General features: G+C 34.2%; 1 protein-coding gene across 15 annotated transcripts in view; it reads right to left on the bottom strand.

Moving 5' to 3' along the window:
- LOC309574966 (sodium channel protein type 2 subunit alpha) overlaps positions 1–26,849 on the bottom strand; it is a gene marked incomplete at both ends in the record, with an annotated part of 52,482 nt that overhangs the window by 11,449 nt on the left and 14,184 nt on the right. For 6 of the 15 annotated variants that reach the window (XM_082285015.1, XM_082285010.1, XM_082285017.1 and 3 more), the window contains 9 exons: positions 3,893–4,066; positions 5,063–5,217; positions 5,817–5,937; positions 15,853–16,338; positions 17,230–17,586; positions 18,833–19,006; positions 20,139–20,377; positions 22,891–23,023; positions 23,890–24,255. In XM_082285015.1, coding sequence (XP_082141141.1) covers positions 3,893–4,066; positions 5,063–5,217; positions 5,817–5,937; positions 15,853–16,338; positions 17,230–17,586; positions 18,833–19,006; positions 20,139–20,377; positions 22,891–23,023; positions 23,890–24,255 — 2,205 coding nt within the window. The remainder of the gene's footprint in view (positions 1–3,892; positions 4,067–5,062; positions 5,218–5,816; positions 5,938–15,852; positions 16,339–17,229; positions 17,587–18,832; positions 19,007–20,138; positions 20,378–22,890; positions 23,024–23,889; positions 24,256–26,849) is intronic. The other 9 variants (XM_082285020.1, XM_082285021.1, XM_082285022.1 and 6 more) reach the window with 4 other exon arrangements.

Genomic DNA, 26,849 nt, shown 5'->3' with positions numbered 1-26,849 from the left:
TTCAACCTTCCAAACATTTAAAATTCTGAATACATTAAATTATTTTATTAACTTCTGGCAATATTTTTAATATCTACAAATGCTAATAATATACTACATATTGTAGTAGCTAATTACAAATATTTGTTATAAATATTACTTGTAAGTCAAACAGTTCATAGCAACAATAACCAGGATATCTCTGAAATATGTATTGAAAGAGGTGGTACTTTCTGACTTGCCTGACCAAGTCTCTGTTATCTTTTTTAAATGTTCTAAGTATAGGAAAATATTATGGGATAGATATTAACAGCTGCTAGCCTTATAGCAGTAAGAGCTTTATTATCTACAGCAGTATTAAGCTCCTGATTCATGTTATTGGGATTTTGTTATAAGACAATCCACTTAAGTAAAGAGCAATTAATTTGCTTCTCAAATGGAACTGAGCTTTAGACAGTGTTAATATGAAAGAAATTAATTTTCTTCAAGCAGTTTTGAAGATAGGAGTGGGGAAATACCATACCTTACTCATATTTTATTCATTTCTACCACCAAAAGCATAGATTACATGTAAATGAACATAGGCATATTTTGGTCCTTGAGAAAATCCCTCAAATGTTCATTTCTGTGCCTCAGTTTAAAGAACTCTTCAAAGACTGTACAGAAATTGGCATTCACTGATAATGGTGGTAAGATTTTGTCCATTATGTGAAAAGTTGGTTTCTTGGTTTCCTATGTTACTTATATCCATAAAGAACAATTAGATCAATCGCAAACACAAGAGTTACAAGATCATGTCTCAGAAAGACAATCTGAGAGCAAACACAAATCAATTATTCATTGCTATGTTGCTATGTATATTATCTAGCAGAAAATAGTGTTTTAGTGAATTCATATTGCTGTACATTTCAACTGGATTACATGTCAGAATGTAATTCTTTCTATCAAAGGAAAGGATTAATTTATTGCTCTAATGGATAAATGTGACTTGCTGTGATTATAAGCATATTAAGAAGAAAATCTTACTGATTTTCTTAGTCTGTAACTGAAGTCTGTTCACTTACAAGAGATAACATTATTTTTTCAGACATTATATTAAATACTGACATTAATTATTATTAATAATTATCATTAATGCAGTTTATTTGTCCTGTTATGCTACAGTGAGAGAGATATTTTTCATCCTTAGCCACCCATAATATATTCCAGAGATAATAAGACATGGAATTTTCTGTATTTTTAATAGAATATTCATTTATTCACTCAAATCAATAAGATACCCCGGCATGACAATAAACCTTAGTGTAAATACAGCACATTTTATGAATTAAAAATAAAAAATGAAACATTTTTAAAATCTCTCTGGGAGAGCAAGGTGTCCTATGAAATTGAACTCACATTAATGGCTCCTTCATTTTGTACTTTTGTCCCCAAATTTGCACTGTGCTTTAGCTATCTTTCACAAACAAGACCCCTTCTAAACTGTTAGGTAGCAGCAGCTCCTGAAAGCCTTCAGTGGCACTGTGTGTATTGGCAGTTCTTCGGTTCTGTTTGTAAAATTCTTCAATCTTGTTTGTGCTGCCTATTTCAGACTATATTCAGACTATTTCAGCTTTCTTACCATGGTGAAACTGCTCTTACACCATAAGAGCTTTCTCTTTTCTCACAGAAATACTTTATTTACTGGAAAAAATGTGTTTTTCTCTGGAGAGTTCATATGGGATACAAAGATTTGCTTGGAATTCTATTGTATATACAGCTGTTCTGTTCTTCTCTGGTGTTCTCAGTCTTGTTAACTTGGTCTTCTCTCATCAGTTCCACCTGTTTTGTTGCTAGTATGTGAGAAAGTAAATGTCTCTCTACACTGATAAATAGATTAATCCATGCAGATGCAGTAATTTTAAGAAATGAAAATGATCTCAAAATGGTAGAAAGATATGTCTCCTAAAAGTGAAGGATTGTATATCCTCATTTGTGTTTGTCTTCTAATACAGACTACGTGTTGCAAAAACTTGTAAAACCTTTTGAAACTTAGCAGTGACAGCCCTGCTCAAGAACTTTGGCCAGGCCATACAGTAGGATTGCATGATAGTCTTAAACTGAGGTAGGCAGATGTACCAAGAGTCATCTGTCACAGCTGTAAAGTGACAGAGCTGAAAATTAGCATTTCTTAGTGTAATTATTAAAATCTAATTTGGTCACTATCAGTGAGAGTAGCTATGACTACTTGATACAGTGAGAGACTCAGGTATATGAGATATTAAAGGTAAAAGCCCTAAAGGACTATCTGTATATACTCTTGAATAATTTTAGAGAATGGAATTAAACAATCTGATTAGTCACTTCTAATGAAGAAGGAGACACTAGTGTTCTCACTGGCAGAAAGCCACTGAATCACACCTCTTTAAACTGCCAGTTAAAGCAGTGTAGTCTCTGCTTTTCTCTAGGAAGAGAACATGAGCTCACATATTTGTTTCAAGTGCTGTCTGGTGGTGCTAAAGAAATTGCTGAGTTAGCTTTAAACAGACTAAACATTTTTTACCACTTGCTGGAACACTGAAAATAATTCTTCAAAAGTGGAAAGTTCTAATCTTATTTAGTCATGCTTTTGTTTATAGAATTACAAACTATGGTAAAAAGTTAGCAACATAAGCTTCTTTACTTATAATGATGTATTTTTAAGTTTGAAAGCCTGCTCAGATAACAGCATGTCTGAAGCTAAACTAGGAAATATAGAATATGGCTTAGAATAATCTGTTTAGGTTTAAGTTACAAAAAGAATAATTAAAACATGAGTTGTAGTTTATCTTAAAAAAAAAAAATCCATTCTTAACATAATCCTGTTGAGAGGCCTCTCTACTTCATTAACATCCTCTTAGGAAAACCATTCACACTGCTTCATTCTAGATTTTCAGCACAGAGCTAGAGATTAACTGTATAACAAAATTAACTCGGGCAGGTTAGAAGAAAAGAGAAGATCACCCATTTTGAATTATGGGCCAATCTAGCTAGGTTTTTTTCCTGTGGGAGTTAAAAATATGATAATTTCTATATCCATATGGAATAAGTAGTGATGGGACCAGGATTTATGCAAACTTCTCAAGAAATATGGTAGCATGGGCAGAAATTACTAAAAATGCACAATTGCTGTGAGACGCCATCTCTCAGTTCCACACTGAGGACATGTATAGCCAATGAAATGGGTCAGATAATGTGTGAGGCAAGAGACCAAAATATTCTGGGAGCAAAACCAACTTTGATCCCTTCCGACAACATAAGCAAGGCCTTTGCACAGAAGTATATCACAGCTGGGAAGGCAGCCAAGAAACTCTGTATTCTCTTCTATCATAAACCCTGCCAAGTCACAGCTGATTTTGCTATTGCAGATTGTCAGTCCATTAAAACTAATTATTTTTTAGATCAAATAGCCACTGTCTTTCTGTTTTCACTAGAAATGATTACAGAATAGTTTTCAGTAAGAGAGTTCTGAGAACTTAGATGAAATCTGGACCAAATGAATTGTTTCATTTGAAAAGCTGCAGTGTTTGAAGAAGATATTTGGACAATGAACTGTCTTATTTGCTATGGAATAAGGTAGCATAGTCAGAGCCCATTAAAGATAGCATGCTTAAAAACTAAGTTTTTTCCTCATAAAATCTCAAGTTTGATACATCCTTTGTATGAAAATATTAACCATGAAGAATGGAGAGACTGATAGCCAGCCATCCTTTTCCTCTTGGCATATGAATGGACTTTAAATAACACCTCCAAATCACTGCAGGCCATTACTAACGCAGTATAACTATAAAATGGGAATTATTTTTGCACACTTATAATATTAATCTAGTAGCAATGTATTTTACAACACAGAAACTTTACTACAGTCAATTTTACAGTATTAATTTGTACTTACATCAACAATCAGGAAGTCCAGCCAGCACCAGGCATTAGTAAAATATATTTGAAAACCATATGCTACCCATTTTAAAAGCATTTCCAAAATGAAAATATACGTAAAAACTTTGTCAGCATACTCCAGCATGGTCTTGATAGTTTTGCGTTGTTCAATATATATGTCTTCAAAAGCCTATAAAAATATATTCAGGTATTACTACTGTTTCACAGAATATGCATGATAAAATTATGCAATAAAGAATAAAAAATAATTAGGGCAGAGGTAATATTTCCCCTTGTTTTTCTTCATTCTCTTTTTTTATTTATTTCCCATCTTTAACCATACCATGAATTGGAGCAACAGGAGCCTTGTCTGGAGTTGAAAAACAAATTTTTTAAAAAATTGTATTTTACTAATGAATGAAGAAATAAACTCACAGCATGAATTTTTATCCTCTGGAGTATTATGAAAGTTTCACAGAGACACAAACCCCCCCTTTTCTTATATATCTGTTACAGATATTTATATTGTTTTCTAGAAAGCAGGTAGATCAATCCAATTTATGTCTAAAAATAAAATTAAAAAGCAATGTATTTGCTAGAATGTACAACTATGCACATTGATATTGTAGCAAATGTTCAGCTTGAGTAAAGCTGGAAAGGTGGGTAATGCAAATCTTTTTGGGTAGTGGCTGTTAGGTTTAATTTGCTTCTGCACTCTTATGTATCTCCTGCCTTCAAAATAGGAATAGAATGAAGTAATTATTCCGTTTTGGTATAGTCTTTCACAAGCAAAATTCAAAGAGTGGCTGAGCCTAGGAGGGATTAAGGACTTAAACCCATGCATTTAGCTATGTATTCACAGTTAACAGTAGTCCTTTATAGTCAAATCTCTTGACAAACATGCTGAAAATTGGCAGGCAATTTAAACCTTGAGTACCTACACTGTCTTAAAGAAAATGGCACCACTTTACAGAGGCAAGACGGAAATATGACTAAAAAAGACCATATGAAATTTATCAAACTTTTTCAAGTTTGAGTCAAGTTTCATTCAATCCTGGAATGATGAAATGCAGGGAGTTATATACAGCTCCAAGCAAAGCAAGTCTTTCTGAACAAAGTTTATTTTTGCTGTTGCTCCTAAAGAGATATCTAAATATTTCAGCATCTGCAATTTTGTTCTACTTACTAGTGCTCCACTGCTGACGAGAATCATGAATACAATGAAAGTCTCAAACCAGTTGTGTTCAACTATGCTGTAGCAGGTTTTTCTAAGATTCCACCAAGTTTTTCCTTTGCCATCCTCTATACTTACTTGACAACATGGAAATTTCTGCACACAACCTGCATTAGATTAAGAGATATTAGTATCCAAAAGCCAATTACTTAAAAGTCAATATTTACTCTGGTATATATTATTAGAGGCTTTAACTAATTTTATAAGATTTTTTAAAATTAATCACTGAAATGCTGAATAGGATACCACATCACACAGGATGATGAATATCTGAATTTAGAACACTAATCTGGAGAGAAACTAGACAATAGTATACTTAATTATTATAGAAGTCAATCCAAGAAACACCAATATTTTTGACTGTTAGCATGTAACAGTTCCATTTGTCGATGGAGTCACACGAAAATTTATTTCTTCCAGATTTCAAGGGCCCTTTCAAATAGCTGAAAAGCATTTTAACAATAGAAAAGTTAAGGAAGTTTCTTTGTTACAAGATGTATGCAGTGGCCAGATGTATGAAGTTACTCAAAGCCTAGGGAAACCTAATTTTTTCATCTGATTTCCAGCATTCTGGGCTAAAAGTATCTTTTTTTGATTTTTGAGGTCATGAAGGTCCACCAGATTTGAAACACTCAAGAACCTAAATAAGCCTAGTAAAAATGTCATTTTAGTAATACATCTCTTAAGTCAATAGTTATTCTACAACCTTCGGTAAAACAGGCTTCTGGTTCAAGAGCTTCTTCACTTTCAATTTCTGCTTGCTCGCCCTCTCCAGGAGGAGCAATATCAACAGTGCTGCCTTCTGATGAGCTTGATGCATTTAGTTTCTGTAAGTAAAGTTCCACAGAACAATTTTTTCTCATTAGATACATATTCTGTAAAAAATGGTACCGAATCAAATCATGCCAATCTAACTTTTGAAGAATAGCAAACTTATAAGTATGCATCACCAAAAGTAAAACCATAGACATGTAAATGGTACAGTTCTGTTTCCCAGTTTATCTTCTCATAGGGAATGACTAAATATAATTTGGCTACTAACCTGATCCATGTATATGACTGGTGAAGTATTCTGAGTAGTATTAATACCGGAGGGCTTGCATGCACCACACTCTCAAGTTATTTCATTGTCTTTACTATTATGCTGGATTACATTGAAAACTTGTCTTAGTTTTCCTAGCAAAATGAGCTAACACAAATCTGCACATATATCTTCTTGTCCACTACATATGGTATTTTCACAAAAATACACATTATCTGGATTAAAAAGTTCTAAATTTAATGGCAAATTTTTGCACAATTTAACTTTTGAAGAAAGCACAAATTACCAGAGCTGAAACATCATCTTTGCATTCCGGTCTCCTGTTCTTATTGAGAGACCTCCAGATGTCCTTTTCATCCCAAATTTTTCTATTATTCTACTACTTTTTTTGTACAGTGAAATACTATAGTCCTTACTACAGTAAAAGCACTTCTAGATATGAAAACTGCAAGAACTGGAGAGTGATAGAAAATAACTCAAGTTAAGAAAATTTAAACTGAATACATTAAAATTGTGATCAGGTCATACAGATTATCGGCCATACAGTTTATCAGTCACACAAGACTGCCCATAATTTTGCCCTTTTAAGAAAGCATATTTTGAAAGGAAAATACTGCTAAAAATGCAAACAAAAATTTCAATAATTAGACATAGCATTTGTAATTTGTTTTCAGTTGACAGTACTGTTGTAATTTTTTTCTTCCATAATACTTTCTCTTTTATTGTGAAGTAAGGCTTGTAATCAGAAAGCAACATTAAAGAAATCGTGGCAGTGAAATTCTTTTGATTTATCACATGTAGCAGTTGTACATAGGAATTTCAAGGGGGATGCAGAATGCACCTCTCACTTAAATACTTTAAATTGTACAGGTACTGATGTAACAAAAGGGCATTCTAGCACTGAGTAGATTTGTGCTTTTAGCTAAGCAGAACTGCTCATGTCCTTTGACCTTTGGAGGAAGGTCATGTTGAGAAAGTATGAAGACCTTTCTATACAATTTTGTTGAGAAAGTGCTTAATAGCAACTACTTTTCACATTTAGTTTTCAAGATAGTGACATTTTTAGAATATAAAAATCTCCTACTGTTCAGATTTTGCAACAAATAATAAACACGAACTTGTTTCTTGAAAGAGGCACTTCCATATATTTTCTTCTTCAGAGACACTGCTGAAAATTAAAACTAGTTATTTAACTCCTCAGTTAAAACCTAGTCTCTTCAGGAAAACGTATTGGCAGCTAAGAACTTTTTCTGCCAGAAATGAGGTAAATGGCACATACATCTTAATACAGCTTTTTAAAGAATTATTTCCTCATATTCAACTTTTACATGACATGAATTAAGTTTTAAACAAAAATCATGTTGAATGATGGATAATTTCAAGGATAATTTTCCAGAAGCTGCCTTTTGCACACACAGTATGTAGTGAATATAGGGTCACTCAGACCTCAGGTCCCATGGTTGTTACTGCATTGTGACCAAAAATACCATGTTTCACTTCTCATACTGCACTTCCTGTATGATTTCCAAAATTTATATATGTAAAATAGTTACAGCCATGTTGCCTCTAAATGGAATAATTTTATTACTGGTCATGTAAGTCTGTGAGTCTGAGATAAAATACTGTGTAGCTCATTGTGAGAATATTTAAAATTTCACTTTCTCTATTACATTTACAACCAAAATACCCAGTAATGTACACTATATTAAACATTATTAGCATACCACCTTATTATCGACACATAAGGCTGTCTCTTTTTAAAAATTAATACTTGTGAATTAACTCTCTTACTATATATCATTGAAATACCAAGAAATAAGAAACCTTCCACTGAAATCATGGGCAGTTTCTTCATTAAATAAAAACCAAATATTGTAAAAATAATTATCTGTCACATTCAAGTTAGGAAAAGTAAAACTATTCATGGCCTGATCCATCATCATTAAATACATGACTGACTTAATAGTAGCAAGATAAAGGTTCATAGTAAGCATCCATTATAAATCTGTGAGTGCAAATTAAAAGGCAGTCAAATTTTTAACTGCATTTTCCCATGTAAACTCTGCCGCAGATAGTTCATAGTTGCTAAAAGCCAAGTGGCAGAAGTGCAATTTGTAACCAGTACGAACAAAAACTACTATAATTCTTTTCAGTAATTTTCACATAAAGCATTCTCTTCATTATTTTTCATATCATCTCAAACAACTGCATTATTAAGAGAAAAACCTCATTAGTTAACAAAACTCCTCTTCTTTGCTTGAAGACCCTAAATTAGGAAAGAACCAATACATTTTAAGTAAGGTGACGTTAATGATATTCTTTCTAGCAATAAAGCTAATAAAACTAATAGGAAGCTTGAGATACATGATGGATTAGCACAATCTTCTTCTCAGCTCATAAATATGATCATCAGCCTCTAGGACAGACCATGCCCTGTAAATATTTATTTGCATCTTCAATGATAACACATTTTCCTTTATAAGGAAACATTTGAAAGCAATTGCTTATGGTGCAGCATTCTCAAGGCCTGAATCAGCAAAACGACATGCTTGACTAGAGCAGCAGCCTGAGCAATACTGTGGAAATCACAGACAAAAATAAAAGAAATAATCAGACTACCTCAATGGGATTATATTTTTCTGAAAACAGTATTATAAATATTATTGTGTAGGATATAAAAGAAAAAATGCTTCATCACCCACCCAAATACTTGGTTAATGTATGTATAATCAGCCTCCATAATGCTCTTTCAGAGCAGTGCATCTCTTATCAACAGCTTCGATCATTAAAACAAGCTTTGACCAACAGCGTGTTAATGCGCCCATTTACAAGAAAATGCATTCACTTAAGACCCAGTCTTGCTCTCATTTGATTCTATTCTAGATTTCAACAAGAGCAAGAGCAGGCTACTGAAGTTTTAAGCTTTACAAACGGCTTCATGATTCAAGTGACAATAAAACAAAAGGATTCAGCCATTACAAATTGCCTTTAGTAATTCAGCCATGTGGTTTTATACTTTCAGTCTCGAAAGCTGCACTGTAACTGAGTGAAAAAATATAAAATAATGGAGATTGATGATTCCAAAGTGATTCTAAACTGACTTTAAATCTCAGATCTTATGATATTTGACTTTTATATAATATTAAGAATATAATTTTAAAATCTCTTTCCTTAGAGTCTTATTTGGTGTTTGAAGCATATCTTGGTTTAAAATTTAATTATTAAAATCTGAGAATTTTCAGAATACCCACCAATGTTAATTTTTTTGGCATCTCTGGGCAATTTAAACCAAAATATGATAAAGGTAGATCATGCTGCACTATAATCAAGGGTACAAAATGAACCACTTGGTGATCCTTTTGAAGCCAGTAAAACTCTGCCTGAAGGAAACAGTTTTCAATCCTGCTACAGGACTGAAATCTCAATCCCCCCAAAATTCTGATGCCTAGTTTTACTAGAATAATTTGACCTCCTTAGTTTCATGTAACTTTGGCTCCTGTGCAATATTTGCTGTTCCTATTCCTGAAGGCTCTGCCAATACTCATCAATGGAGGGCATGTTTGCCTATACTGAAAAACATTCATAGGGTAAATAGGTATATGTGCAATTTTATAAAAATTATGCTGACTACTGTGTAGTCTTGCTAATTCACACAAGTAAGTCCCCCAAATCATTTACGGAATGCTATTGTGAAACACATTCCAAATACCACTATTTATAAAGGCATTTAAGAAAAGAGGAGTTGTAAAATGTTTAGCTTTCCAGAGTTCTTTAAGGCAAGTTATTAGCTAAGTATAATTTTAGCAATTATAAGACTGTTTGCTCTGCTTCCAGTTTATAAAACTCAAGATATGCACTGTCCAAATGAATAGAGTGTAGTTTGTAGCATCTTGAAGATCTGCATTACAGTGCATTGCAGATTTAAAAGTGTAACTGTAATTTTTACACAAGTAGCTACTGCGATAATTCAAATATTATCCATTAAGGGGATGAAGTCGTGGCAGTAATTATTTCAAAATCACTTTACACATTTCACACATTTCATTAAATATTTACATTTATAAGGGCTGAATCAAAAAGGGTTGTTTTTATTTTTTAAAAACTATGCATGCTCCCTTTTTCTTTGGCTTCTTTAGCATAAAACATTCCAGTACTTTTATGATCCATACTTCAAAATCTGAAGAGCATGCAGGTATTGCTAAATACTGTATTTAAATATTCAGAAAAACCATTAGCCCAGTTAAAAAATATATGTTGGGTTTGCCAGTCCCACCTGACCATGCTGTGATGTGAATCCCATAACTCAGCAGAGAGCAGCTGTGCATGTTTCTACTCTTGCAATGGATAGGGAAGGTACATAGCTGAATAGCATGCAGGCCAGTCAAAATCCATTAAAAAGTGATTATATATATATATACATATATATGTATAACTTGCTTAGGTAACCTGTGTGAAAGTGGTGACACGTTGCTCTACCTGGTTAAAAAGCACCAGAGCTGCATTCTTGATTGCTCCAGCTTGGTTTTACCCCTGTGAGAAGTAAGAATGGTAGGTAGTGAAGTTCAAGACACAGGATCACTAGTTTTTCTCTTTTTGGAATCTCTAATTCAAACACGGCTTTAACACAATTAAAACATAATTATTAAATATTTTATTATTAGCTGGAAAAAGGGAAATACATACCACCTGAAATGTTAAACAAACTTTTCTAAGAACTTGTTAGTTTATTTTAGAGAAATTAGAAATATAGAAGCTAGAACTACTAATCTGCACACAAAAATTGTGATTCATAAATAAAAATGGAATGAATAAAATTAACAAAGACATTATTAGCAGATTTGGAAACTATTACTGTATTTATATAGTCCTTAATGCTTATTAATGAAAATTTTAAGGGATTTTTTGTTTCTTTGTTTCATGTCCTAGTCTTCATTTAACTGACTATGTGATTATCTCTTTTATTTGAAAAATATGTATGTACAGGAAGCAAAAGACTTTGAAGATGTATGTCTTCCCATTCCTCCTTCATCCTCTAATAATGGTAGAACTCCTAGATCTTGATGAAAATACACATCTTTAATTTCTGTTCATTTTAAATGGGATGAATTATCATATTGTGTAAATTTCTAGTTTAGATTTAGTATGCTATACACTTCTGAATCTCTCATCATTATATCATTGTTTCAAAAGAGGATTGTATTGGTGTCTGGACAGTGGAGCATCAATGTATCCAGAGATATGGTTTAAATCAGTAACCACAGGTAGTCCATGACTTAAATGATTTGTTACTTCTGAAGAAACCGCCCCAGAACTGGTCAGTTTTAGAAAAGATAATTTAGATTGTTGGACATTTTAAACATGATAAAACAATCATCCAACAAATTGATGAAATCCTGTGGAGTCTGTTTTGACTATTGTTAGAGCCAATGAAAATGCTTATCTTTTGGGAACGCAATAACTCTGTTCTTGTCTTTTTCACTTCATCTAGGCACAAAGGCCCTGGTGAAGCCAAACAGAAAACTGAACTTATTCATTGTTTTAAAAATTCAGTAGATTAGATGATGAAGGATATTTTTAATTTGATGAAAATCATCTGTTGTGATCATCAAAGTCAATTGAGTAACCTCATTTCTCCAATCTGAATTTGTATTTACTTTACATACACTGTAGATAGAAAAGCTTTTGGAATTGTGAGTGATTGAGGCCTGTAGGTGTATGTATTTCTTTAGTTGTGAAATAAGCTTTCCATAACTGAGAAATATATTTGAAATTATTTTCCCATGTCAAAATGCAAAACTATATTTATAAAGTTGGCAATCAGCTATAATGAACAGTTGTTAAGGGGTATGTAATATACAATAGTTAGGAGTCTTATGTTTGGTAAGATTAACATAGTCCACTCATTTCACTATGGAAACAGCATCCACATGCTAACGTTAAAACCCACCCAATTATCCCCTTTAGTTGTTTCTAATTTTTTTATTGTCTTCAAAGTTAATGATCTTGAGTACCTTATTTTCAGAGCAGAAATCTGTTTCTTTTCTGATGATTATCTCATTGTTTTTGGTTGTCTCATTGATTATCTCTCCTTTCTGATTATTAAAAAATTCTCCTTCAAAGTATCAATGAAATGTTCACTTCTTGCAGGTACTTTCAGCCAACTATTACTCTAAAGGAGTGAGTAACTTTATAATCTAACAAGTGTTATCTTTCTGTTTCATCCAAAAAGAGATTTACTCAATTTTCTAATGATATGTATTAGAAAGATCTTGTTTAGATCTGGAATTTGCAACCAGGTTCCAGAATAGATTCTGGCAGATTTGGGAAGTTATTAACTAGCAAATTAATTAGAAAGTCTTTCCATGAAAGGGGAGAAAAAAAAAAAAGAAAAAGAGCTGGCCTTCCAAAAGAAGCTTGGTGGCTAGAGTTATTTTCTACTATAGCATATCTGACAAAAAAAAAAAAAAGGAAATATTACAATTTCTTCCTCACTCACCCACAATTACAATATCTACCGTAACTACCTGCTCCTGGCATATTCCTCAGGGGAACACAGGCTATGCCCCACTTCTAGCATGACAGACTTCAAATAATCATTCTACTCTTAAGCATCAGTGACAGTGAGTAAGACACCAGAAAAAAAAAAAAAGATTCATTTTACAGCTCCTGTGCAGCTCTAGCTTCCCACAGCTCTGTGGTTAAATAAGACATTGTTATAGGGGATACCTCCTGAGGGTGTTTTAAGTGCTAAGTACTGTCACAGTTAAAGCAGGGAAATTTCTGCCCCATCTCTTACCCCTCCTTTTGCAGACCAGGCCTTCTAGCAGGAGTGTTTTCTCAGTGGGACCCCTTGAGAGGCAAAACAAAGCAAATGATGGTGTACTGTTCTAGAGAGGTAACTTAAATACTGCACCAGTGTACTCTTTATCTTCCTTAAAAGACAATCAGAAGGCAGCAAAAGATTCAACAGTACGGTTGACTTGGTAGGAGAAGATTGGGAATTTTCACAAATTCCTGTCACACGCCAGAACTTCCATTCATATATTCCGAAAGCTGGTGGATTTTTATACACACAATAAAATAACCCACTTCATTCTTTCCACAGAAATCATCCAGAAGGAATGGAATAAGGAATCCAGAGCAGAAAGTGCAATTAATATAGAATTCACAATTTTCAGGGTACTGTCTGATTAGATACTGTTCACAATATGCACACTTGCACTGTATGAATACATGTCAGACAGTTAAACAATAAACAGTTATGGGTGAGCAGAACTTGATGGAAGTTATTATTGCTCCAGTTTCCCAATGGTATTGACTACTATAGTCTAGGGAAATACTGAAGCTGCACAAAGTCCTAAAGCTGTCTTAACCCCGTTGAAAATTTCTCCACAATTTCTTAATATAAATACCATCCATCATTTACTGCTGGATTTCCCACAGTCACCTGAAATTTTCAGTCAAATTGCTTATTAAGTGGTTTCTCTTCCTGAAGACATATGGATAAAAGTCCATTAAAAAAAAGGGCAAAATCCCTTTTGATTTATTACTGTCCAGAAACTTCAGGATGGCCTTAGAAGATAAAGGCACAATGCCTGAACCAGGCAAAGATGGCGTTAAACAGAGAGTTGACTTGTGAAAGTCACCTTGAAATTGGTATTTTCTCAGCACATCAAAAAGGGCTTTTACTCCACTTTCTTGGAGTGTACCTACATCACATATTCACCTGGAAAGCAGTGGAGTTTCTGCCTTTGCATTGCATTTTGCTTTTTCCTCAGCTGTTCTCACAGACTATATGTCAGTACACTGTAAACGGAGCCATTCAATCTATCTTACAGAAGAAATAAACCAGTAATACCTATGGCACAACCAGTGACTTCCCTTGTAACACAGACCCACAGGCACTATGGCAGAGAAAGTGGACTGCCAGGGGATCACTAGCTAGGTATGGACGGGAACTTCCCAAGTTCCTTTATTGCTGAGGCTAACATGTCATGTAACCACAAATTCAGTATCTGCACAGCCCCTCCCAACTTCCTAGTGCATATTACAAACCTTTTAAAAAGTAACATATTCAGGAAATTTTTAGGCTTGTAACTTGATGGAGTTAATAGGAAGGCACTCATAACTGTATTTATCAAAGCCACAATGAAAGCAGAAAATATCTAGTAAAATGTCATTTTAAAAGGCATCAGAATATATGAAAAGACATAGAAGACTTTGCTAAAGGTTCATTGGAAATGAAAACCAACTTTTATTAGATCAGCTTACATGAAAAATACTTAACTCTCAGACTCAGAATCGCTCTGAATGTTTTTGGGGTTTTTTTTATACTAGTTGATCTCTTAATTTACACTGATTTACACTTCCTGCATCTCTTATATTCTACATTTACCATGGATAAGCACTCCTGCTATGCTGTCTTATACATTTGCATTGAAACTCTTTGTCTCATAACTGAGCAACTCAGATGATAGAATATCTCGTTCTTCATCCTACAATTCTTACACAGAGCAACATTCTTTGCAGCTGCAAATAAACACACACTCTTGATGTTCTTTAGCAAAAACCCCATACTATGATTAATTGGATCATGGCTATGCATTAATGTAATGTGGTGTAGTTTGATATTGCTGAGGAATACATCATTATTGCATATATGCCAGATATACAACTATGATAAAGTCATGAATGCAGGGCTTATTTATAGGAGAGCTTTCTTCATGGTAAAGAAACCCTTTTGGATTAATGAGTTACTACACAACATCACAGCTTCTAATCTAATTGAAAACAAATTTATCCATGGTTCCTGATGTCTTAAATGACAAGGTTCCTAAATTTCTAATGGCACTGAATATAATTAGATTCTGCTAATGCCTTTATTAGCTTGTCATTGATTACTACCCCAATATATAAAGTTTTCCTTGTATACTATTAGCACCTGTACATGATCACTTCTGGTATTTGAGCCACTTAGCTTTTGAAACACATGGCATTGATTTTTTAGACCAACTTTTGTCACTTTGCACAATAATAACAACAGCATAAATCCTTCAAGTAAGCTGTTTCTGCATGCTTCTGTATTACAAGATCACTTTGCTCTCCAGTATAACTTGAGCTGCTGCTTTACCATGACATTCATTGGTACCTAGATTACTTTATTTCAGCCAGCCATAGTCTCTGAACGCAAAGTCTGTTCAAATAATACTCACAAAAATTTTTAGATAATCCAGAATATATTAGTGATCTGTGATGTCTCGGTGTTAATTTTTAGAACTACCCTAAATATTGAGAGAAATATTTTTTCTCCACTTATGTTTGCTTAGGTATGCAAAGCTGTACACTCCTTCATTGTTCCTTAGCCTTCTACCCTTATTCCATAAATTCTTATCATGGAGGTACTACAGAAAGAATGCTTTATCAAGTATGTACCAGTCCTAAAACCTCATAAAAACTGTGAAAGAAATAATCACATTTAAAATCAAATATCTTCCAAATTTTAATAAACAAAACACTAAAAATGTAAACTCTAAGGATCTTCTACACTATACCATTATATAATTTTTTTCTTGAATTGTACTACATAAAATTCTAAAACATAAAATATAGGATATTAAAGTTTTTAAACAATTCTAAATATGTAATTAAATCATGTAAATGTATGACTACAGTTTAATAGTTAAGATACGAAAAATCCTACCTGTTTGCTTTCTTCCATATCAGATTCGCTGCTAAATTCTTCTGTATTTAAATTTTCAAAATCTGATTCTCCAAGTGCAATGGGCACTGTTACAGTGAGGCCTGGGTTGTTTATGAATGACATATAATCATTTTCATCAATTACGTATTTTTCCACACTGCTGCCTGTGCCTACACCACTGGTGGTTCCATTCCCGTCTTTAAGATAGTTCAGATCTTTGCTTATTTCAACAGCAGTATGATTGGAAATGCAGCTGTCTTTCTTGTTGTTTAGCTCTTCAAGTGCTTTGATTTCCTCTAAAGATTTCTGCTTTCTAACGAAGGCTTTTCGGATGAACTCCTGTATCTTTTTTTTAACAAAATCTATGCCTTTCTGAATCCTTGCCACAGCAATCTGGAGATTGTTCATTTCATTATCATCATCTGTAGCAGCAAGGTTGTCTGAACTAAATGAGCTCAGCAGCAAGGCCAGAAATAGGTTCAATACCTAAAAGATGAGAGAATACAGCTATATAGTAAATACATACATATCAGAAGTGTTAAATTTGGCAGTGCTAGGTTAACAGTTGTACTTGATGATCTCAAAGGCCTTTTCCAATGTAAATAGTTCTATGATCCTAAAAAAAGCAGTAGAGCAGGTTGCGGATCATAAATAACTTTTTGGGGCTCTGCACATTTTTGCTGAAAAAATGTCAAGATTGCAAGGTCACGTAAATAACTAGGATACAAATATTTTGAATTCTATTTTATAAAAATTTAAGTCATGTTAAAAATATCACTAAAGGAAGAGAATTTTGACAGGAAATTTTGACTGCAAATTTTAATGGTAAAAGAAACTTAAAAATAAAGTAAAAGTGTAAATGGTTCATTCCTTTTATAAGACTTATGTCTAGGAAGTTCTCACCAATTCAATATTTATCAATTGAAATTTTACATTTTAACTTGTCAGCTTGAATTTAAACTTTTTTATAAAGGTTTCTTGTACAATCTTGAGTTAGAAGTTTTCAAACACCTTTTTAGGCTGGACGGCAAATCCCTCTGGGTTTCATTTTTGTTTTTTACACGTAAACAATCCAAAAAGTTCAGTACTAAAAATTAAACAGCAGCTCTAAATTAGCTGCAGCACTCCCATGACAGGATGTTGGATCTGACATTTTAGTTTCCTTCTAAATGCTTGTACCCATAGTAAGAGTACTTCAGTGGATAGAAATGTGTGAAAAAGAGGAAAATGCAATCATCGTATGTTTTTACCCAAAATTTAGCCCATTCAGATTAATTTTTTAATTCTAAACAGAAGGATGACAAACATTTTCATTGCCTAGCTGTGAGTCCTGTACATCTGCATCAGAGTTAATGTTCAAAAATGTTCATCACGTACCACTAGGTTTCCAATCACCATGACCAGCATGAAAACAATAAGGCACATGGTTTGGCCTGCAACCTCCATGCAGTCCCACATCGTTTCTATCCATTCTCCACACAGCACTCGGAATACAATCAGGAAAGAGTGGAAAAAGTCGTGCATGTGCCAGCGAGGAAGCACACAGTCACTGGAGATCTTGCAGACACATTCCTTGTAGCTTTTGCCAAACAGCTGCATCCCAACCACAGCGAAAATGAACACAATGATGGCCAGCACCAGGGTCAGATTCCCCAGAGCTCCCACAGAGTTGCCAATAATCTTAATCAGCATATTTAGAGTTGGCCAAGATTTTGCCAATTTGAAAACTCGAAGCTGCAAAACAAAAATGCAGATGAACTATTAGTGTTAGTTACAAAAGAGAAGCTAGGTTCAAGCTGGCTAGCAGAGCTTACCAATTTCTGTATTAATTTGTTCTTCAGTAGTACCACATTATTATTTTAACGGGAAGCAGGGAACATGGAGAAGTTGTCAGAAATGCATTGTTTATCATTTGATTTCAGTCATGCACATAGTAAAAGAAGTCATAATTTGTGGGTTTTTTGACATTTTATTTTACTATTTTTAAACGTCCACTTACAGATGATTCCTGAATTCTTAGAGACATTTTAGACGCTTCTACTCTTTTCATCACTGTGACTACACCCTCTTTGTTGGCTTGGTTCCACATTTCCCTCAGCACCACATTAAGCCTTCCATGCTTTGATAGAGGCCAATTTTTTAAGCAAAATCTTGATCTTGATATTATGATGTCCATTCAAATCATAAACACTAACTTAAAAATAATATTCATTACTCAAACTATGTTATGTGAAGTTGGATACCATTGCAAGTAGTGCTAAATAAGTCACTCCTTCCTGCTCTGTGTATTAGGAGATAAGGTTTTCAACCAATGTGATGACTATTGGTAATAAAGACTTTTAAATCATTAATCTTGGGCCTCTAGGAAACATATCTATGAACTAGTTTGTGCACAATACTAATTGCTATTAAAAATACATTTCTATTAAAAGTTCAATAATATTTCAATTTAAATGTTATCTTAAAGTCAGCTTGTTACAACTGTTATACGTAATAGTGTGACTAGAAGTTTATTGTTGGTGCCCATTAAAATAAATGTGAAGAGAGGATCTGCTTAAGTTCACAAGTAACACAAAGTAATGTTCACAATATAAAGACTAAAAATGCTATGAATCTATATGCTGGTGACAATACGTATGTTTTTACAGATATTCAGCTTTGATGATTCTTAATGAAATCAGTGTAAAGACTTACAAAATTCTTAAAGGTAGCAGTTAGTCTTATGTTGGCAAAGTATATCAGCTGGATAGATCAATAGGATAATTTGATACTAAAAGTTATCAAACACCTTAAATTTGCACTTACCAAACATAGCTTGCAAATTAGGCACATAAGAAAAATAATGTGAGCCATAGAAGTATACAATACATATTTCCAAAATATGGTAATTATTACAGGCACCAGCACTTTTTACTTTTTTTTTTTTTTTTTTTTTTTTTGAGATAATGGCATGCAAATATTTAATTCACAAGGTATTTACCAATCTGAATGACCGAAGAACAGATAATCCTTCAACATTTGCAAGACCAAGCTCCATTAAACTAAGGCTAACGATAATACCATCAAAAATATTCCAGCCTTCTTGGAAATAATAATAAGGATCCATGGCAATAATCTTTAGTACCATTTCTGCTGTAAATATCCCAGTGAATACCTAAAACAAAATGTAATGAATGGTTATGAGAAATTTATATACCTGAGGAATTTTTTTTAATCCAGTGAGTTCTCTCACCTGTTATTATAAAAAACAGCTGATTGCTACCTCCAAATGGCATCTAAGTATTTCTAAACACTGAAAACAAGTAACTAAATCAGGATATATAGTAGGACAGAGGTTTGGTAAACCTATAAAAAGCTATTGACCAGTCAGCAGTTCAGCTCCCTGGTATGTGCTGCACTATCCATCCAGGAGATGATGTGATGTCACCTGGTGTTTTAAGTCCTGTTTGATGCGGATGGTTCCAGTAAAGTAAAACAAGACTTGACAGCAAGTTTTTCCTAGCTTACAGTCTAAAAGTTTTACTCTCTAATGTCAGACTCTCTAAGCATAGACCCTCTGAAGTCTGTCTTGTAGACAAGGGAAGTTGGAGTTTCTTGTACCGGGCTTTTTGTAAGAATAAAGAAGTTTCACACATAGTTACCATGCTGTGTCACAGCTATTTCCTTTAGGAAAGTGCATTTCAGGGTGATAATGTGATGTGAATTGTCTCCAAGTGCCAAATGTGAAATTATCAATGCTTTTTAGTGTTTTTAAATCCAGAATTTAACTCAAAACTTTCTTGAACTGTGTAGTGATCAGTTGTTTGTGCAGCACAACAAAGAAGTTTGGGAGCATGCCTTTTTTATAAAGGTATTTTCACTGTAGTGTAACTGAAAAAAATTCCAAGAGAAATTCTGACATTGAATATTTCATCAATTTTGTATGGAAGAAAAATATTTTCTGTGATGTAATATCAGTATCACGGTAAAAATTGCATAATCTACCTTAACATTGAAAAGAAACAACCCAAGGTAGACATCAACAAGTCTGGCATTCCAGTGAAAGACTGCACTTCCATCTATATTCAGTTATTTCATTATAGTAGTTAGAAAATAAGATTAATGAAAGACAAAGGCTTCAGTAAAAAAATCACTTTACCTGTGAAAATTATATATACCATTTCTAAATTGATTATAAAAAGACATTTTTTGGAATAGATTTAAAACAAATTCAATGCATTTATACATGTCTTCTTTTAGAAAGGGGTACTTTTACATCAAAAAGTAGTGCATGACAAACTACTTACCAGGTTCCCCACAGAAAGGACACTGCTAAACTGTTCTGTCATTGGGTAATGTTCCATGGCCATAAACAAGGTGTTTAAAACAATGCAAATAGTTATAGCAAGATCAACAAATGGATCCATCACAACTAAATTGACGACATGCTTTACTTTTAACCATGGACTCCAGCAATCCCAGATCAAGAAAGTATTTGCAAATCTGTACCAGCATGGTGGGCATTTCTGTCTGGATTCTTCAAGCTCTGAAAACAAAAAATAGAAAAAATGAATATTACAAATTTATCTTCTAGAAGTTCTTGCTTTAAAATATGGAAAAAGATTATATCAATCAAATAAACATCTCTCACTAACATGAGATTTCCCTCACCCATGTGCAGCCACCTTAAAGTAAGGCATCTACTTTATTTAAGATCCTCTACAACCAATGGACAGTGAAGTCAGAGTATATCATCTGAGACAACTGTCTAAAGAGAGAAATGTATTTGTGTTTCCCATGACATTAGGGAGAATCTAGAGAGTTAGTTTAGGTTACTTGACTTGCTTACAGCAGATATCTTAATTATAGATATTAAAAGCCAACTTGATTCACTCGTCAGTGAGCTGCTATATATAATTGGTATAAGCTTCATAAAGGATTCACATTTTTTCTAGTATGTACAAAACATGAGTACATATTTTGATTTGAGATACTAAAAGTGTTATGTTTGCTACTACACTGAACCACTACAATATCAGATAAATGATCTGTAATGCATACCTATAATTTCTTATTTGAATGGCTATTTTTAATGTATTGCATGCCTGCTTTCTTATTTGTAAATTATTATTTAATTTGGTTTGAAAATGTCTTGTACAGTTGCAGCGTCTATCAACTGAGAAACAGAACAACATATATCTGTATTAGGAGAACAACTCTGTTTAGCAACTGCTTTAAATTAGAATCTTTGGAAACTATTTTTTCTTCCATTTCACTGTCAATATTGTCAAAGTTACAGAAGAAGAGTAACTTCTTATAAGTTAATAATAGCAAGAATGAATGTCTGATGTGATGGAATGTTTGAGGACAGCGTAGAAGGAAGATTGATGATTGCTTAAGTGAGAAATACTAAGACTACAAAATATGTAAGAAATGTCCACAACAGTTTTGATAAAATTTCCAACTCAACTTGGAAATTTCCCATTTTTCAGGCATCCCTTAGAGCACAGAGAGATGTCCATCATCATGACACTTACAGATGATTTTGCTACAATAGCTGTTCCACAGATTTGCTAATAAGGATTTACTGCAAAAATCTACTTTGAAGACCAGTCAATTGATTTTTGCCTCTAATATTGTCTTATATGGGTGGAATTACTGGAAGTTAAAAGCTTTCAAACTACTGAAATAAACAAGTTCTCCAGGCAGAAAAGGATATCATAAGTAGCTAAAGCTTTCTATAGTCTTTATAAACCACAACAAAGACAGTACTTCAGAAGGAATATATGGATTGGGTGGTATAATCACATTTCTGGACATGCAACTCAGAATGATGAAAGGCAGGACAGGACTGGCCTTGGACAAAAGTGACCACTCATACTGGATGCTGAGTTGACACAGAAGACTCCATTGCTGTGCTTAGCAATTTCTGAAATGGTGGAAACCAGACATGGGTAAGGAGGTGACTATCAGGACAGTTTTGTTTACATTGACATGTTTTTTTCTGGTCAGGAGAGTGGAAGGACAAACTATTTAACTAGAGGAAGAATGCAGCACTCTCTAAGGTGATATCCTGTTTACAGAGAGGAGAACCAAGATTTAAGAGGTACCAACAGCTCACACTTGCACTAAAGTAGGACGACATACTCATGAAGATACACGTTTGTGAGAACAATTTTTTTTTAGAAGAAAATAGGTGATATAAACCTTACATTTCTTACTACAATTAGTTTGTGATCTCTTTGTTTATCTGAGAGCAAAGGGCTTCAGAACTCACTTTAAAATGATATTTCAATACTGGCTTAGTAACACTGCAATGTTTCTTGGTAATTTCTTGTCTTTTTAGAATATATGTTGAATCTGCAAGGTTGGTCTTACTGTAACACCTGCCACACTTTGCCAGTATCCAGTAGATAGATACTGCAAGCTTATACAAATAATGGCATATATATGAAGAGTGAGCATACTCAGTTTCCATTAAATAGGAAAAAAAAAATCCCAAGAAGTATGCTTTTCCATATAGAAAATACAGTATTTTTTTATCTTTGATAACTCCAAAAATTTAAGAAATACTTAAGACACTTTTTGGGCAGTGGCATGGGTTGATTACATTTGGGGTTTTTTTCCTTTATATTTCTCATTCCAATTTCCTATTGTCTATCCTTGGATTTAAAGCCCAAGGGAAATGACTGCTCTAGTACATCACTGTCTTTATAGTGGCAAATCCTGGGTTATCTTAATTGATTTTTCCTGCTGATGTCTAATGGAAAAAGAAATCCCTATATTTTCTGTTTGAGGCTCTGGCATCCCCCTAGCTACCATTATTTGTTAGTCCACTTAGTAGAGTAATATTTTGGAAGGTGCTATGAAAAATAAATGGTTAAGCATTTAGATTGTGTAAATGACCTTAGAAATGCTCAATAGCCTTTTGTATCTGATATTCAGACAGTCCACATGTCCAGTTTTACATTTACAAAGCAAAGTATGTAAATAATTTCTCTGTACATGTAGTTAGCAGAACTTCACTGAACTGCCTGTCAGATAAAATGCATCAAATACCTTCCATTGTATTTGTAAGTATGCTGGCTATGCTCATTGCTCTTTGTCTTGCAGCAGACTCTTCCAGCATTTCCATGGAAATTTGATATGAACTCAGTCTTCTTTTCCTTATTTCTGTTTCAGTAGTGGTGCCCTGTAAATGAAATACTGAGGAATTAGACCATACTTTTCAACAGCCAAGTAACAGTATTTACTGCATAAATATTATAGTGATAATCAAAATCATCTTTGTGCAATGTAATAAGCTTTTCTTACACACTGAATGTTTCTGTTCTTGTCAGGATTTCTTTCTTCTTTATTGGTGAACTCAGTGGGAATTTTGTACAGTGTAGCGAATCACCTGAAGGATCCAATACCAACACAATGTGGGACTGGAGGTGGTTCACATTTAAATGACTGGCTGAACAAAATTTTTGCTAGGTACCTTCTTGATAGTGATGATAATAATAATACTAATATATAAAATACTGTGTATGGGCAAGGCTTGCTTATTTGAATGTTTGAAAGAACATCTTAGCTTACAGAAGTTTGAAACTGAGGCTGAAATGTTATGTAATTGGAAAGATATTTAGGAATGGTACATGTTTTTCTCATGAAAAGTGTGAGACAAAATTCCTCGAGAAAAAATTTGGAAAAGGTTATTTCTAGTAACTATCATGGGAGTAGTAATCACCTTCTGTTTAATTTTATAGGAGTTTCCCTATACATATTTCCATGCTATAGCTTTGTTTATATATTGAATGTCTACCTTTGTTGAAACAAAACTATATACAAATTGTCAAATTCAATTAATCTTCTTTTTTTCCCATGTGCAGATCTCTTGCTGAAAGCAAGAATATATTACTTTACTAAGCCTTAGACATAGGAGGTTGAGGACTTTTTTCCTTTATGTACTCTTGTTTAGAAACTATTGCAAATTATTTCTTTAAGAAATTATAAGGAATGCAGAGATGAGGAATAGGAGAAAATTCTGTGCCTGAACCAAACTGCAATAATTACAGATTTACTTATAATTACCTCTGGTATAAGCTGACCAGTAGGTGAAGTTAGAGCTGAAGGTCCTCCAACCAAGGAAACCACCCCATTGCAATCCACAGTGCTGTGCATCTTCCCATTTACTGGAAGGGCTGGTATCATTCTAGATGACACACTCGCCTGACTAATGTTACTGTTGCGCCTTTCTCCATGTCGATTTGGGACAAAGAGAGAATCTCTTCTGCTCTCATTGTCTTCAAGAGTGCTATGCTCATCATCAGCAAAATCATTTTCAGATCCTATATCCTTTGCATGACCTCTGAAACTGAAAATGCTGGTTTTGCTGTTGCGCCTCGGTGAGAACAGAGAACCACGAATGCTTAACAAAGACTGTAAAAGATTTAAAACAAACCAAACAAAACAGCATTAGAACTAAAGTTGTAAGTTCTTGGCTTTTCAAAGAACAGTTACAGTGCTGGAGGAAGGATAGTCATTTTATTATAAGTGTGTCCATTAGGGGAATGTGTTCACCAGGGGACCTGAAGTAGAGGGGAAAATTCTTTTAAGGTAATGTAGCAGGACTAAGGAAAAGTTGTGCAGAAGACATAAGCAAGGTTGAAGAGTTCTGAGTGAAGATGGTGCATAGAGCTGGTATGGACTGTGCTGGAGACAGTTTTCAATATCACTATCAAGGTTTTGCAGGTATTTATCTTTTATTCCTTCTGTTAGAGTACAGAGCTAAAAGTGCTTTACTTCTCTTCTTCATCCCCCGGATTCCTAGGGATAACAACTAATAATGCTCACTGATCACTGTTTTCTCTTTTATTTGGTAGATGCAGAAGTGATCTTAAGTTTGGTATTGAGATCCTTCTAAACTGATGTAAGGAACTTGACTGACTTCTTCACAACAGGCTCAACAGTGGGGGAAAAATAACTAGACTACAGAGGGGACAGATTGGGGAAGCTTTGGAGATACAGTAGCAGCACTCTTAGGCATAGCTCTCTGGGGGCTATAGCAGGCTGCACACACCTGCCAGAATGTACCACTCTGTTATCAGGCAGCTCAAAGCAAGTATTCATCAGGGACACCGTTACCTAAAGATATTCTGCTACGGGTGAGAAAAATAAATCAGTGGTTGTTGGTAATTTATCTTTTAATTACAGGAGAAGCTGGTTAATGAAGTGTTCTTCTCCCTTGCTACATATTTTATTAACAGCATTCATGAATAAATAAAATCAGTACTAATTGTGGAGAAAAGTAACCTGGCATTCAGCCTTCAGTACTGCATTTGTACAAATCTTCACATCTTTGTTCATCAAAAACCTGGTTTGAGACTACTGTCGCCTTTTCAGTATTTTTGCAGGTGGAAAGTCCTCGTATGTAATAGCAATGGGTCTGATCCCAGGTATAATTAAAGTGAAAGTGAAAACTGTCCTATATTATATAATCCTATGTTAATACGTTGGAAATCAAACACTGTATATATACATGTATCAACCCATATGTATCTCTGTATATGCATAGTCAGATATATAAATTCACACACATAATGTATGTACTGAAATGGTAGAACTGCCTGTTGTTTACCAGGGTTGGAAGGTGTTTACCATTATGAGATGTATTTTTTTCTGCTCTTTGGTATAGCTCTTACATCTATACCAAATTTTAATAGTTTGGGCTGAAATTTTCTATTCTGGTTGTCAGCCTCAGGCTGAGTTATTTGAAAAATATCAGCCAAATGATTTTGCTAACCCATTTATGTAAACTTGGCTGGAGAAAAAGTGCTGTTTTGCTTATACTGAAAGATAATTTTATCCAAAAGAAACGCCTAGCTTGTACAGAATATGACACTGAATTCTGAAAAAGCGGTAAACTAATTACTACACCCTTTGAACATTTCCTTTTAAATATATCTGGCCAACCTACAGTCCTTCAAAAGATGACATGCTCACCAGGGTTTCATCTGACTACCACTGATACCCTTGTTCTTTTAGAGAATGTTCCCATGGCTGCTATGTTTTATTTGCAGGCCAATCTTTCCAATATGTGTTACCACATTTTGAGCACAGCTAATTAGATTAGCCCCCTCAGGGATTTGGGAGAAACAATGCCTGTTCTGCAAGTTCCTGCTGCGTTGCGACAAAAGCTATAAGCCAAAGTGGCTGCAATTTTAACACATGTAGAAGCAGAAATATATGTGTCTACATGCTACTAGAAAGTAAGGACTGAAAGGAAGGTTTGACTTTTCTGGCAAACTGCATATGGAATATAGTATCAAAGGACAAAACCTCTTACAGGGACCAGCAGAGCAGATTATCTCTCCTTACCATTCTGCCTCATTGTTTCCTGCTCTGGACCCTGTCTCACCAGGGAGATACTCCATGGCTAACAAAACAAATGAACTCTTCCTTTACCAATTCTACTGTTTGCAATTCTTTCGCTCTTGTGGCACCCAAGTTTTAGTTGTATGCTGTCAACTTTTGCCCCAAAGCTTTGTTACAACTGCAAAAAAAAAAAATGTTAAGAGAGTCTTTAATTAGTTATTCTTAACCTGGATGGTATTCTTAGGTAAATGCCATCTATTGGCTCAGACCACACATTATCATTTTGAAGAGATGCATTTTGAGTGATTTTTTCTAAGAATGCCGTAACTGTGTGTAGCCTTGAAATAAGCAAAAGTAGCACAGAATCATTTAGGCTAGAAAACACCTCCAAGACCATCAAGCCCAACCTTTGGCTGATCACCACCTTGTCAACTAGACCATGGCACTAAGTGCTATGTCCAGTCATTTCTTGAACACCTCAAGGGATGCTGACTCCACCACCTCCCTGAGTAGTCCATTCCAATTCTTTACAATCCTTTCCATGAAGGAATTCTTCCTGATGTCCAATCTGATATTCTCCTGGCACATCTTGAGCCTATTTCCTCTTATCCTGTCACTGGTTGCCTAGGACGCTGACCCCCACCCAGCCACAACCGCCT

Source organism: Coloeus monedula, assembly GCF_965178545.1.
Source record: "Coloeus monedula genome assembly, chromosome: 7".
NCBI classification, from domain to species: domain Eukaryota; kingdom Metazoa; phylum Chordata; class Aves; order Passeriformes; family Corvidae; genus Coloeus; species Coloeus monedula.
Note: the sequence above shows the minus strand (reverse complement) of the source record. Positions and strands in the feature narration are given on the sequence as shown.